The sequence below is a fragment of the Trachinotus anak genome, unplaced genomic scaffold, assembly GCF_046630095.1.
Source record: "Trachinotus anak isolate AG129_WGS33_773 ecotype Australia unplaced genomic scaffold, CSIRO_AGI_Tana_v1 ptg000002l, whole genome shotgun sequence".
NCBI classification, from domain to species: Eukaryota; Metazoa; Chordata; class Actinopteri; order Carangiformes; family Carangidae; genus Trachinotus; species Trachinotus anak.
Genome location: NW_027273853.1, coordinates 24,154,168 through 24,170,115, shown reverse-complemented (window position 1 = coordinate 24,170,115; position 15,948 = coordinate 24,154,168). Strand labels below are relative to the sequence as shown.

The 15,948-nt window shown below is 41.1% G+C and overlaps 1 protein-coding gene across 1 annotated transcript; it reads right to left on the bottom strand.

Annotated features, from left to right (window-relative positions):
* Positions 1-3,696: 3,696 nt before the first annotated feature.
* Positions 3,697-15,858, bottom strand: cav1 (caveolin 1). The gene is made up of 4 exons (XM_071457410.1): positions 15,764-15,858; positions 15,224-15,511; positions 14,078-14,245; positions 3,697-5,888 (listed from the first exon to the last, which is right to left on the bottom strand). Exons 2-4 carry the CDS (start codon positions 15,257-15,259, stop codon positions 5,547-5,549), a joined length of 546 nt encoding a protein of 181 aa, XP_071313511.1. The 5' UTR covers positions 15,260-15,511; positions 15,764-15,858; the 3' UTR covers positions 3,697-5,546.
* Between the last annotated feature and the right edge of the window lie 90 nt (positions 15,859-15,948).

Genomic DNA, 15,948 nt, shown 5'->3' with positions numbered 1-15,948 from the left:
ATGACTCATCTGGAGTGAGCAGATAAACCAGGCAAAACTTAGATAGAGCTCCAAAAATAAAAACAATGCTGATTTATTTATATCAAATTGTCTAAACCTCCGTCTGCTCACAGGGGTATGTGATACAGCACGGCAAGGTCAACGTAATTTCATTAAATAAGTCTGTGGTTTCATTCTATTGACACAAAAAAAACTGACTTCCTGTCCTTTCCATGCACAAACCAACATGAAAAAGAAACGATAGATGATTCTAGATGTTGACACCCCTGTGCATTTACTATTGTGTACTTTTGGACTGGGGCCGTAGGATCCTTAGTTTCAGTTAGAGGAAAACTAAATGCCACAGCAAACAATGACGACCTAGACAATAGTTTGCTTCCAGTATTCTGGCAACAGCGAGGGAAAGACTCTTTCCTGTGACACATGGCACTACCCCCATGCACAAAGCCAGGCTGATAAAGAAATGAAAGTTTATTGGAAGGATAAACCCCTTGAGATGAACCAAGGGGGTTCTTTATCACAAAATACATAAAGCACAACAACACAATTACAGTATACTCACACTTACATAGATATAGATAAATGAATGAACAAATGAACAAATAAATAAATGTTCACATTCCCATAAAAGTTAGACATAAGCGTGTCTGCATAATTGTGTGACTTAATTGTAATTGCATTTATATTGTAAATACATATACACACAAACACATGCACATACATATACACATATATAAATAAATATACTTACTTATGCACACATGTGAACATATACGTATGCAAATACTCATAGGTGCACTTGACACAGAATGAGAGACAGAAGCAGGTTGTTTGAAGATGAGACAGAGGAGATGCCTTAAAGACATGAAAAGAGGTGATAAATCTAAGTGTGTTGGGCAGGCTATTCAAATCAGATGGAGCTTTAAATAAGGCTGTCCACATACTATTGGCCATATAGTAAACATATGCATTTCTGACTTTGTGCCACTAGAGGGAGCTGTTGTATTGTAAAAGCTGAGTTAAGCATCTTGATAAAGACAAATATGACAAAGGTGTAAAGGATTTACTTGAATCCACAGGGAACATTAATTCACTTTTTTCTACCTTTTATTTTCATTTTCACAGGAGGCTGGGACCTTTCCCAGGACACACTGGGCAGGAGCTAGAAAAACAAATGACATTTGTAGTTCAGTATTTTAAATCACCCCGACCTGCACCTCTGTGAACTGACAGGAAACATGGAGATCATGCAAACTCTCCACATAACAATATTAAACCCTGGACTTTATGTTTGCTCCTTATCTACAAATCATGTTTATCATGCTTTACATGTATGCAGATTATTTTCAAACACACTTTGCAGAGTTTTAGTATTTTGAATGTATTTTCCCAACATTACAGATTATTACAGTTCTGAACAGTGTCATTAGCATGCTTTTGAAGATCTTTAATCCATCCCAGTGGACACAACATTAACATTTGTCACCAAGTTATAGAAGTCAGTGGAAGTCGATGGCAGGTAGGAAAAATGCTTTGAAAAATCTGAAACATGTGTTTTAAACATGATCAGCTTTGTTGAAATGTGTAAAAATCATTTGAGTGGTTAAATCCAAACACCCCCTCCTGCCAGTTTCACTGTTTAACCAGGAAGTTCAGTTTGTAAAAAAAACCTGGACCCACAAATAATACTGAACAGAACAGGTGAGCAGAGGAGCACTGAGCACTGAGCCGAACAACCTCCGTAACTTCTCACCCTGGTCGTACCAGGTCGCTGCCGTTAGCTCACCGTCCAACCCTGTCGTCTTTGTGAAGGTAACAGAACTGTCTCTGTGTTCTCTCATCCTCCTGTTATGTCTGCTTTGGTCCTGCTCTGCAAGTCGCTGGAAATGTTCCCCCTCTGGAGCAAAAGTGAGCAGGTTTCCCTCTGCCAGGACCTCCTGCTGCATCCTGCTCTGTTGTGGTCCAGTTTGGCTGCTTCATAATGATGCTTGAGTGTCTGAGTGGTCAGACTGTTGAGGAGGTCTCAGTTTTTTGGTGTTTTGGTTGTTTTTTCCCTGTTATTTTCAACCTGATTTTTCCTTTTGCCTGCTTTCTCTTATTTGTGATTTAATTTGACCTTGCTGACCTTTATCTACATCATTTGGCTAAATTCTGAATACAATACCATCAGGGCTAGTTTTTGTCTCCCATGTGTTATCTTTTATATGTGTTATATTTTCTCCCCTCCACGATAAAAAAAAATGTTTTAACCTATTTTCCAAGTTGTGACTTTATTGTTAATCCCAAACAGATGGTGGTCAGACAGGATATATCCCCTTGCTTTCCTTGTACAATGAAAATATAATTTCATATGAACATATGAAATAATGGAAAATAACAGTGATATACACCAAGTCAATTGATTCTGAATCTTTTCAGTTTTGTTGATGCATTGTGTAGTTGAACAAGTTTTACAAAAAGATTGTCTTTAATGTGCAGAACATTGAATATTTCTTATGATGCAGATTAACTGAAGAGTCTTGGACACTTCACTCAATTCACTCTGTTGCTCTGTCTGGTTTTAGTTTGGAGCTGTTTTGTGGATAATGTAGACGCCATTAGCATACAATGTTATTTTAGATGATAACATGCTTCTAAGTTTGGGACAACACTTTGGTGAAGGCTTATTACTTCGACATAGTAATGCCCCTGTCCACAAAGAAATGTCCCTGGTCAGTTTAGTAGAACTTGACTGGTCTGCCCTTATCACTCCAACTTAACCCCATTCGACACCTTGGGGATGAACTGGAACACAGGCTGTGGCCCAGGCCCAGGCCCACCATTACTATGATGCTCACTAACGCTGTTGTTGCTGTACAGGAGCAAATCCCTCCAGCCAGTTTCCAAAAACTTGTGGAGAGCCTTCCCAAAACAGCGGAGGCTGTTATAGCTGCAGATTAATGTCCATAGTTTTGGACTAACATGTTCAAATCTCACATGGATGAACTGTCCACATACTTTTGGCCATGTAGTGTGGCCATAAAGTTACTACCGACTTGTGTTTATACATAAAATCCTGGAGGCAGCTTGTTTTGTGCCCCTTTTCTATTGTATCCATGTATCCTTGAAAATAACCTTTGAGTGATTGAAACAATGAACCATTGTGAAGTCGACTTGACTTCATTCTCAGTGTGTTACTGTTACAGTTTATAGTAATAGTCCAGGCTTATTTCAGGCTGCATAATTATGTGCCTGCTTTTGGTGTAAATTAATTTGAATACAGTCAAGAGACTTGACTCCAGCCTTTTGAGCATTACCCAAGATTTTTATTTGTTTCTCATGTAACCATGGAAACATTGTGCCAGGCTTGGAAAACACAAGGCTATGAGCAACCCTGCAGGCATTAGACCTCACTGACACAGATACTGCAGAGGGCACCGCTGCTGGAAATGATTTTTCAGCTGCTCCAGCTTCATTCTTATGTATTTTTTCCACATGTAGCGTCAACTAGCTTGTCCCTGCAATACAGATGAATCCAGTCAACAAGTATCTACTGTGAATCATTAGATAATTAGATTTGCTATGACTCAATATCACAAGTAAGAAAAATCGAACAGAAAAGCCTTTGTTAAAATCTGACTTTCATGGCGAGGCACATGCTAGTGATCCATCGTGGTAATTAAACTGTAGATGAAAAAAAACATGAACAAATGAACACTGGATTATATTAAATTTTTAATGTGCACAGCGTTATATTATACAGTAAAAGCAAGGAAGGAAAAAAAATCACTTTTATAAAAATATCACCTTTTGAGCTAAAATACTCATTTCAAGAAACAGGTGCTGTGATATTACCATCCCTGTGAGAAGACAGCAGGTAGACTGAAGGTGACGGAGTCAAAGCGAGCTTAGTGTCTCTACAAAACAGAACCCCCTCCCCCCACCCCAACCCCACCCATCCTTGGGTGGGGCGTTAGTTTTGATGCTTTTCAGCATCGTGTCCACAGTTGAGAAGCAGGGCAGCAAAACAAATTCGTCAGGGGAAGTGAAAACTAGGGGGAGGGTGCAAAATTATGATCAGATAACAAAAAAAAAATCACACATTCCACCTCACATTGTCTTTTTTCCAATGCATTAACCTGCATAAGTACCACAGTGCCCATGAAAAATCTCCACACACACACACGCTCATAACTGCACGTCCTAAGTGCAAAGTGAGCAAAAGTTAGTTAGAACTCTACTACCTTTGCAAAATGAGTTATAGAGAAAGGAGATTTTCATTAGTGCTATTCACTTACAATACTTATCTATAGATTAGTGCACTGGAATGAGGCCATAGCTTGTGAAGCCTTATTTTCTGCACAAACACCCTTACAGTACATGTAGGATATCAAAAATAATAGCACTGAAACTAACCCCTAAAAGTTCTTCATTTTCATAGTGTAGAAAAAAAAGCATTCACTACAGAGCTATGATGATGTGCATTCAAAAGCACTGAGCTTCACTGAAAAATAAAATACCTTTCTTGGAGTACATAAAAAAAACAAAAACAAAAAAACAAAACAAAGCAAAAAAAACAAACAAAACAATAGTTTTAGTCCAATTCAGATGCTAACATTCTCTGTCACACACTCATTTACTGATGAGGATGGTGGTGATGAAACCTGCACTGAAAGGTTTTGTTTGAGGCAAAGTAAGAAGCTGATGCAGAGAGCGAGTAAGTGGAGATGCAAATCGTTGCTGCATCGTCAGGCGGTGTGGCAGGCGTGGCAGTGGTGGACGGCGAGTTGCTGGCAGGGTGATGCAGGTGCATGCAGGAACGAGGGCAGGTTCAGTGTGTCAGACTGCTGGGAAAGCCGGGCGAAGGGGGGTGGGGGTGGTGGGAGGTTGTTTTTGGTGGGTTGGAGGTCATGTGGGGCCGAGGGAGGGGCTGTGGGGTTGTTTTGTTTTTGCAGAGTCAGATAGAATTTGGCAGCGGTCTTTCTCTTTATCTCTCTCTCTCTCTGCTTTGACCCTTCCAACTTTAGCGTCCCACCATCCCACCCTGCCCCGAGACTCCAAAAACAACAAAAACACAAGCGCAAGGGAAGACAGAGATACACTCTGACATCCCGTCTTCACATGAATCAGTCAAAGTGATGATCTCTCCACAGAAACACTAAGAAGGGAAGGAATTAACATCATGTTGCAAATCTAAACAGAAAACAGATATGGTGTTTGGTTGCCTGCTTGACAAAGTTAACAGTGAAGAATAAAAAAAAACTATGGAACACAAACAAAACAACAACAGAAAACAGGAGAACAACCCTTTGATTTCCTGTGCACACCCCCCGTTTGGTTACGCCAACACTGGTGAGAAAAAACAGTTGGTGGAAAAGGGTGGTGACCACGCCCCTTCACCTCCTAACATCCCCCGCCCAGCTCTGGAAACGTCTCACCTCCCATTTTCCAGAGGTCAATTTTTTCTTCTTCTTTTCCTTTCTGACTTTTCCCTCCATCCATGTTGCTCCAGCCCTCCCCTCCTCCCTCCCCTCTTTCCGTTAATCCTCCTCCTCCCCTTTTTGACGCTACACCTCCTTGGATAAGCGGACTCGGACGCTGCTGAGGCACTTGCCCATAGCCTCGAACAGCGGGTCGCAGAAGGTGTGCACGCAGATGGAGTAGACGCGACTGACACAGTGGATTTCGATCAGGTAGCTCTTGACGCACGGCACCACGGCCCAAATGTGGATGAAGGACAGGATGGCGAAGAAGATTCCCCAGATAAGCGCCAAGGGGATGCCGACCAGCGCCGTCAGCAGTCGGTAGCACCAGTACTTGGTGACAGTGAAAGTGGTGAAGCTGGCTTTCCACACACCGTCGAAGCTGTAGGTTCCTGCAGGCTCTGCAATCACGTCCTCAAAGTCCACCTGAAGAGGAGGAAAGAGAAACAGTGAGAAAAACACTCTCGACTGTCAGGTCTAGACTGACATATTATAGATGTAATGATACTATCAACTGAACCTATTTTCTCAGTTAGCTTCTTACCCTGCATTAATGAGGTGTCGGAATAATTGAAAAAATGTGTTTCACATAAACGACCCCTCAATTCAGAACAACATCTCCAGGAGTCAGTGAAAATTTTGGTACACCACTTGCCGAGTTGTTGACATATATATGCAGAAACTTGGCAGATGAAAGTCAGTGTTTGGTTGATGGTGAAAAACCTTTGATTAATGGTGCCAATTCATGGTCTGCATATCAATTTTTTGCTAACATTTAACTAACACCCTATGCTAACCATTGGTGTCCACGTAGGGTGACCAAATATAGTTAGAAGAAGCAGATGAACACATTGAAGTCGGAAGAATGACTTCCCAAGTCAGGAAAGGGAACCATAAGAGGAGCATTGCAACATTAGTGTCACCAGTGTGGTCCTCTATGAACACGCAGTTATCTTCCAGGCCAGGAGGATACTGTATCTACATAGAGATTTCAGTATTTCTCACGAGTTGAGGAGGAGAGTCTTGGTGGAAAATGTCATGTTTGCCTAATGTTACTGCCCAATCAGAATTTAACAATCAGAGTGTGATGACAGGAGTTGTGTGCTCTTGTTGACCAGAACATGCCAGTGTCAATGACAGTAAATCAACCCATCAACCATAAATGATTATTATATTAAACACAAATATATACGCCCTCTGAGCAGCGCAACCTCTTCAGGGAAGATTGGAGGCTACAGTGAGTCGCTATCAGAAAGTGATGAGATGGGCTAGGGCTAGCTGATTAGCATGCTAACTTCACTAAAAGAAAAGATGGAATAGAGACAAAAGTTGCTTTCCACGTCTGGAGACAGCTCTTGGTCAGTAAAGGAATGAAGGTTGAACTGAGCAAAGTTTCTTCTAGACTGTAAACATCTGTTAATGCTAACGCTGGCTACATAGCATTAGCAAAACTTACTAAAAGCTTCTTTAAGTCTACCAACTCTTTGAAGGTGTGAAACCCGCTTTTGCCAGAACTAAGAGACCTATGTGCAAGTAAAGGTTTAATCAATTATCAGTAAAACCCATTTGTTTCAAAGCAAAAGTTATTGATTATGTGCAAATGCAATTTTAAAAGGTCAAAACTAAATGTAGCTATTATAATGCAGGTCAAATAACATCTCAGTTATTTGGTACAATAATCATGGGCTAGAAGTTACTGTAATCACATTTCTTGGAATGGCTTTTATGTGAGGGTTAGCCGTCCATGTCCTCAAAAAGCAAATGAATGAAAAAGGAGTAGACTTTGCAGATGGCTCCCTGGTGACAAATGAGATGATGACCACGGGGAACAAATCAGCCTTTCATTTACAAGACAGCAGAGAAGAATCCACTGACAGATTTAATATAGAGAGATAATGTAGACAATAGTGACATTAGGAGATGTCAGTTAAGGTTTTACCTCTGTGGTTAGAAATTAGATTTTCTCTGTACTGCTTTGAAGTATTTTCTTCTAAAGAAGTAGGCTGAATATTAAATAAAATGACCTGAAACAGCCAACAGTGAATTGTGATTTGGATGAATTCATCACAAACAGAAAAGAAAACCACAGGACCACCACATTCACATCAGACTTGTCATTATACTCCTCAGACTCCTTTATTCACTGCTAATAGCTATTTCACAACAGTCCTGATTTGGTACAGATAAAACCATCACACTGAATTTACAGTCCTTCAAATTCTGAACTCATTATTTCCACATAAATCAGCTGCTTTACTCACTGTTACAGTGATATGTCGGTGAGTGGGATTCCTGGCAAGATCTACATCTCCCCTTGCAGCGACTGGTACAGCGTAACCGCCAACGGGCCCACCTAAAATACTGATTACTACACACACTGTCTCTTGAATCTGCTTTGCTTTCTGAAAATCATCAGGAGGATTTTAGTCATACAAGCGTCTTGAAAACATCCACCTCCAGATGGATAGATAGATGGACTAAATTGTACGTTTTCAGCTACTATTGACCCTTAGATGGACCAGATGCATGCAGTAAAACATTGTAAGGACTGTGGCTGGCTGGTGGTTTAAGAGGACTATGTTACTGTTTGATATATCTAAATAATTATCAGGCTAAATCCAGTTCCTGTAAGCTTTTACATTTGCTGCTCTAAACACTCAGTGTGTGGCACGTCTTTCTTAGGAAAAAATCTTGTGGTGCAGAGGAAGTGCCGGTTCCACATTTCTGGTTTATGTGGAATAAACAGGAAGAAAACTCCAAGGTCAATGTGATCATAAGTGTGGCACTCATCTGGCCTCCCACATTGTTTGATTGGCAAGTGATCTGTTGGACCCCTTCTCCTCCTCACCATTAAGGTGAACCAAGACATTGTGCTTCTGCTCACTGTAAACACATCTCTCTAGCGCCATTTAAGAAATGGAAGGAAAAGTGGCAACTCACACACTCTAAACACAATGCAGACTCTCCCTCTCTCCCTCTCTCATCCTCTCCACAGGCTTCTGAGAGCAGGCTCAATATTTATTTTACAGTTACTTGGTGACTGTCTAACAAACCCGTTGGGCTACTGCTGGCTAATGGCTGTAATACCAATAAGTCACGTAGATATTATCCAGTGTCACGCTGATGGTGAAATGGAAAAGTGAAGTGCTTAGTTCGTGTGATACTATTCACTGTTTGGAGGACGTGATGCCCACTTAAGACAAACTGACTCCTGAAACAGCACGTCACGGCTGATACTTTCACCATCTTAGATCTGTGAAAATGGACTCCATCTGTTAATTAACCAATGATTTGAATGAAACATTTTTCAGACTGGCTGGAGCCAATCTCTATTTTGTAATGCCATATATTCACATTTAAAAGGAGATTATTCTCATCATTTAAATGGTATAAGATTGTCAAGCTTAAAGTTAGATGGGAAGATTGATGCCACTCTCATATCTTTCTGTTAAATATTAAACAGAATCCAGCAGCTGGTTAGCTTAGCTTACAGTCACATGAAGGCTAGAAGCAAGAGGAATCGTATCTCTGTCCAAAGGTCAAAAAATCCCCCTATCAGCTCCTCTGAACTGAGTGAATAACATGTTTAATCTCTGTAAAAACTTTTGTGTAAAAAAGTTGCCTTTTTACGCTGTCTTAGCATAAATACTATTTCCAAGCTCTATTCTAAGCTAAGCTAAGCTAAGATAAACCTCTCAGTGTGGCAGTGCACAATTTATATTAATCATTCTATTGAAAATGCTAATATATTTATGTTTAAGGCAAACAAACAAATTGTATTTATAGTGTATTATACTATATCATTTTCACAAATATGTATACAACATATCTTAGGGCTTCATTAGATGCTCTTGGTAAATATAATGTTTATTCCAATCCTGGAACAGAGCTCTTCCAATATTCCAGCAGAGTTACATTTTGTTTTTGCCTTGAAACAGCGGCGTGTAAGTGCAATTCTTACTCCAAGCTGCAGCATAAAGCCTCTCTCACAGCACCAACTGGCGGAGCTCACTGCAGCCTTATAATATAAATCTGACTGCAGCCACAAAACCAGTGTGGCGTCCATTTAATTTTTCCACAGCTACAAATTTTAAAGTGGACCCACTCTGCGCCAGTTTCCAGAACTTTGATTGAGACTAAATGAGAGCCTTCTGCAGAGCGGCACAAACACAGCCACAGCAGGATGGTGGAGAGTTTTTAACTTCACAAAGTGAAGCTGTTTGTTGCTATTTTCTCTCCAGCTTTTCAGTTTTCTAAATACTTGTTTTTTGTGTAACATTATGAGGAAAACCATTTTCTAAAATACTATTTAGCTAATTTTGATTTGGATATTACTGTGATAAATAAATCATAGAAATCAGAATATACTTCTACATGAAAATATACATATAGCACTTTTACTGCAGCAGCTGAGTTATGAGTCAAAGAGTGGACCTCTGTTGGTCATGTCAGAGGTTTGATATCAAACAATGGAGTCTCAGGGTCGGCATGTGACCAGTCGGCAAGGCAACTGTAATATTGGGTAAATAAGGCGATGTGCTATTTCCAGTGCTCCATCTTCAGGCTCTCAACTATGCTTGAATAGACAAAGTGGGTCTCTGGAGGAGAAGGTCAGCGTGTGCTACATTAATGGACTCCTTTGTTACTTTGAGGGCTTTGGTAGTCAGGGGAAGTGTTTGCTTTGGTTCAGAGGAGAGATTAGGATGATTGGCAGCAGAAACATACATGACCAACAGGCACAGACTAAGGAACGTTTCACTAGTTTAAACAGGAGTTGTTTTCTATCCACCATATTCAAGTGTATTTTTGATGTCACAAAATAACAAAGTGACCACAAATTTATATCATATATCAAATTAAATTAAACTGACTCAAATTTAACACATTGACCCTGGTAAGCTATGCTCAGAGCCTCTCCTCTGATTGGCTCAAGACCTGTTGTTGTTACTGGAGCTCCAGAGAGAAGCCTGAGAGAGGAGATGTAAAACTACATTTTTGGTACTTAAAACCACAAATGTAACTTCTCATGGACATTCAAATAAAACACCAGAAAGATTTAAAATATGGGGCCTTTAAAAAATGCAACACATATATTTGCAAATATTTTAAAGATATGCATGAATCAGTAGTTTTTGTTAAATTTGCATGACATTTGGATGCATACAAATGCAATGACATTTCATAAGCACCATAATTCCCACCCTCAGTCAAGATAAAAGCACAGATATTGTCAAAACCGGAGGTGAGAAAATTTCACACAACATTAATGAATTGATAATCAGGTGGTCATGTGTATGATCAACAGTCAACCAATCATAAGCCTTGTAGTCCCAGCGGGAGTGTCTCATTCCTTTCAGTTTGACCTCAGGGACCTGCTGGCTCTGCTGCCGGAGCTCAAACTTCTCACAACTCCCTCTCAAACATTTTCTCCAGTGGGGGCATTTTCACTCCACTGACTATTGGGCTCAAGCTCCTCCTCTCTGCTATATAAAGACCCACAACTTCTCCAGAGGAAAAAACTCTCTTTGCAGGGCTGACGCCACATGCATGTCAGTTATGGAACTTCTTTGATGTGGCCAGGTGATTGAGGCCAGCTGCAGCAGCTTCAGGAGAACAGCTTGTATTCCTTTGATTACAAGAATGTAGCGCGTGTGTGTATGTGTGCGCATTCACTGAACATACAATATGTCTTAATACACACAACACACATTTACGTGTGAGCACTGTATGTGGGGGTGTGTGTGGTCACAGTGGATTGCAGGATGAGGATTGCTGGGAGGAATTCCCTCTGCTTGTGCTTTTCATTGGGGCACACCAAACACACGCTTCCACTTGGCAGAACTGTTCCATTGACCTCAAAGCACCTCAAAGCCATTGTATACAGCACACTGTAAAAACTAGGTCCTCGTTTGTTCTGAACTCCAGAACAATGTAGGTTCTTCATGACAAAAATAAAGTTCTGTGTCAGAAGTTCCTCAAAATACTGTTGCTTCATTAAGTCTGTGTGAGGGGAATTTTTCAAAGGAGCTATTTGTAAGTTTTGCTTCTGCTACATAGCCAGCGTTAGCATGAACAGTTGTTTACTTACCAAACTTGGCAAGATCTTCAGCCATTGTTGCGATAACAAGACAAGAACAGTGCTACATCTTCAGGGTAGCCTGGATGCTACAGTGACTCAGTATCGGAAACTGACAAGACAGTCCAACCAGGTGGAGCTAGCTGGTTAGCATGCTAACTTCAGTGGGAGAAAATAAGTGATAGGACTAGAAGCAAACCAAGAGGGTTGCTTTCCACTGATGGAGCAACATTTCTTCCTGACTGATGAGTAAACAGCTGTTAATGCTAATGTTAGCTTTGTAGCTATAGCAAAAACTTACATATACCTCCTTTAAAGAACTGTCTGGTTTGTGCTATACAGTAGTGAATAACACTTGTAAATTTAGATTGTATACAATTCCTCAATGTAAACCTACTCCATTACTTATCAGAAAGATATACTTTAAGTATCAAAAGTAAAAGTGTTCTTCATGAGGACACAATGGCCCCTGCCAGGGTTATGATTTATCATAACTAATACATTATCAGTAAGTAGCATTTTGATGTCGATTTGAGAATCATATGAATCACTTTTCATACTGTTTGGTTGGTTAAGCTGTAACAATGCATTGTATTCAAAATATTATTATACATTGGCTATTTGAACACTGTTAGGCCTACTAGTAACTGCAGCTGTCAAATAAAACTTTGGATTGGATTAGAACTATAAAGTAGCATAACATAAAAATACTATTGTACAGTACTTGCAAATGTACTTATTTACTTTCCAGCTCTGGTGACAAGTTGAAAGTCTCAGCCTCTTAACATTTCCTTGCAGCAGTTTTAACTTTTACAGTGTACCCGCGTGTGATTTCAGATAATTTCTCCAGCGGTCTGTTGAGTTGATTAGAGAGGGGTGGGCCAATCATAAAGCTGCATTCTATTCTGAGATTGGAAGGAGAGTCTGACTCACTGTCACAATGGAGGAGAACTGGGAGGAGGGAGCGAGAGCAGACAGGGCTGGAAGAAGAAGTGGAGAGAGAAGCAGAAGGGAAAGTAGAGACTGAAGTTCATTTTCTTAAAGAACACCCCAAAAGATTAAATAAATAAAATGAACATTTTCCCAAATTTACACTCCAAAAATATGAATCTTTGCTTCTCTTAAGCTTGTACAAATTCTCCTTTTTGAAAGTATTCATGCAGCAGAGCTGGGAGAATGCTGTATAACTGGTTGCCATTGGAAACACACTCCAATACACCAAATGTGGCCTACCCTCTGTCCCTTTTTAAAAAAAGCAAATGTTAATTTATCACATGTGAAACAGTTATGTCACATGGGAAGAATGTACATTTGGGCACACGTGGTTTTCAGACATTACACAAGTGATAAATTCCAATTTGAAGATATTTATATGTTAAATAGGAAACAGCATTTCTTGAGTGAAGAAGACAGTAAGACAGTAGGCATGTATGTTTTTACTCTCTTTATGTATTTATTTTGCCAGTCAAGCTTTGCTTCAGTCAGCTGACTTTAAACACTTCTTTCCATCTTTCCAATCAACACAATCAATAATGTCAGACTGTCACTTATCATTTGGAAGCTGATGGCGGCCAATAGAAAGCAACACATGGATACTTGCTATCCTGACGCAACTACAGGAATGTAGGGAGGGAGGGAGGGAGGCAAGGGGGGAGGAGAGGAGCAGAATGGGAGGAAAGAAGGGAGGAGAGATGGGGAGTGGTGAGGGATATCCCCTCAGACTGACCAGCTACTTGGGTGTTTCACTGTTTTAATAAGGCAGAGTTCAGGCATTTCAAAGAGCTAACCCCTGCCGTCCCACGCAGGGAACTGTTTGACCCCACTCTGATGTAAAAAACCTGCCCCAGCTGGAGAGGAGGGAGGCCGGGCTGAGGCGGCTGCCATGCAAAGCGTCAGGTGGCTTCCAGCGCGCCACTACTCTACTGCCTTAACTCTTAACTTAAAATAAATGAATAAAATAAACACACGGTATTTATGCGGCCAGGCTGCTCTCTTATGGAAAGAATTCTACTTTCCCAACAGCAAGGCGTGTGCAACAAGGACTGTGGGAAACGTGTGTTCCAACAACAGGAAATTCGTAATGTTTCCTCTGTTGGAGCGAGGACGTTCGCGTTTCCAAGTCCGCTGCTCTGACAGACGCACAGACATTTACACACGTGAATGTTTGCCACACTGTCGCCACGGTGAGTTTTAATATATCAATGCAAAACCTTTTCCTAATGGGGGAAAGTCGCTGAGGAGTAACACAACTGCAACCGCAGCGCGCAACTTGTGCGCAAAAGTACTGAATGCGCCTCTGAGCGCACAGTCACACATAACCCTAGTTTGACAGCTCATACTCCTCTGCGCTCAGTTTATTTCAGTTTACTGTGATTGTGAGGCGGCTCCACTTAGAATAAATAAAATGCAAACTCTGCAACAGGTGCTCTGGTGAGGTTATGGTTTCAGGCGCCGTAAAATAGACAGAAAGCTCACAGCAGCTGCGGGTTACCCCCAAATTTAAAGCACAAAAATGAACAGCCCTCCAGGTTTGACTCACCTTGACAACATCGTCGTTTATGCGCTTGGGGTCCCGGTTCACCAGGTCGATCTCTTTGGTGTGGACGTCCTCCATTGTCTTCTCGTTCAGACTGTCGTTGTCCATGTCTTTATTGTTGGGTTTGTATATGTTCCCTTGCTTTCGGATGAACGGCGAATGCAGAAACTCCTGTCAGGGATCCGGAGGAGGCAGAAAAAGAAGAGAGTGAGGAGGAGGAGGGATAGTGTGCAGTGCGCTGAGAGGGAGAGAGACTGGAGCTGCAAGTTAGCAGCCTGCCCTACAAACAGGGATGGGTTTAAATGAGTTGAAAATGAAGCACCACACCCCTCGAAACAGCCGCAAGGGGTCCTCACCACCCAAACAGAAATCTAATATCCTGACATAAAGTTTATTCAACATGTACCTGTGTCCATGGCAACAGTTTAACGAAATGCGTAAAAGCGCATATTCCAAATATGGAATATGCGCTCTTTTCTCTCTCTTTTCTCCCCCTTTGAATATAAGACGCTACAGCTGAATATGTTTTTGCCATTTCTGAAAAAAATAGATATAAAATATTTGTAATCTAACTTGTGAATAGATGTTCACATTTAACGCAAAAACACGTTGGGTTTCCGTGTCCATCGCTTTGAAAAGTGTGTGCGTAAAGACTCCTTTGGTCTCCTCAGTCCTGCTTGTGAGTCTTTCAAGCACTCTCGTTTATACTTTATACTCACAGCCATATGGCTTCGTTAGTCTGTGCGAAAGAGCGTGCGCGATTCATGACTTAAAATTTCATGTTGGAAAAAGTTGCGGGTTTACTCTCCTCTGCGTTTTTTACGCACGAAAATATAAAGTCCAAATTGATGCGTAAAAAAACGGTTACTGTGTTAATAATGGTCTTAGCAGGTAAACGCTCGCACTCTCATGTTAATGCGCACTGAATGGTTCTTCATATTCCTTCACTTGGTGTGGGAGAAGCGTTCATGACTAAGTGCCAGAAAAGAAAAAGATAACGACTGGAGTTGGAAAAACATCAGAATTCCCTTCATGAATACAAATTATGAGCCAGAATAATCAGCTCATTGATGAGGAAAAAAATCCGTGTCAGCTAAAAGACATTCAACAAAAAATAGTGCCAGCTGTACACGGAGCGCCATACTGTACCTCCTCTGTTTCGTTGTCTCTCAGTCCTCCTGTCATGCTGTTCCTCACGTTTGAACAGATTACCGCGGTCAAACAAGACAAGAAGACAATATAGGAAGCCGTGTGGGAGGCGTGGAGGCAAACCGAGAGGACCGGGGCTCCTCTCGTGGACCTGCAGTGATCTAATTCCTGCCCTTTTCGCTGAACGTGAGAGGAATTTAATGCCAGGGCAGTGAGGGAGACCTCCGGTGTTTCCTCTGGTGCCACAGAGCAGAGCGAACTCTTCACAGCCCGGGAGTCACCTGTGAGCTGAGACAGCAGAGCCAGGGTGTTGTAACTTGCATGGAATTATTTTATCTGGGGATCAAGGCATAGAATAATACCTTTGGCAAGGTGTGGATCCCTACTTGCCATACCTTAGCCTAAGGGAGATCAATTAAAGTGGTTATCATGAATAGAATACATAAATAAACAAATAAAACTAAAATGGGTTTTCAGGACCGACCAGAATTCATTTAGCTGTTTCAGCAAACAGAGTCCTGACTGTCATCAGTTGCTTACTTTATACCAGTCTTTTAAACCTGGATACTGTTGTTTTCAGCTTTACAAGACTGGGAGGCCATGCTGGTCACTCTGGTCTGTTTACATTCTTACTCACCTTGGAGTGACACCAGCTGGCACAATCAACTGTTTTCTGCCAGTAGATATGATAGGTGCAGTTTGTGGGTGTGTTTATGTGTGTGTGA

Bases quoted from the DNA above. Each gene is read 5' to 3' on its own strand.
- cav1 (XM_071457410.1), bottom strand. From the start codon at position 15,259: ATGACAGGAGGACTGAGAGACAACGAAACAGAGGAG. The intron at 14,246-15,223 runs GTACAGTATGGC...GATCCCTGACAG, and splicing joins GAGACAACGAAACAGAGGAG to GAGTTTCTGCATTCGCCGTT. The intron at 5,889-14,077 runs GTGAGTCAAACC...CCTCCTCTTCAG, and splicing joins TAAACGACGATGTTGTCAAG to GTGGACTTTGAGGACGTGAT.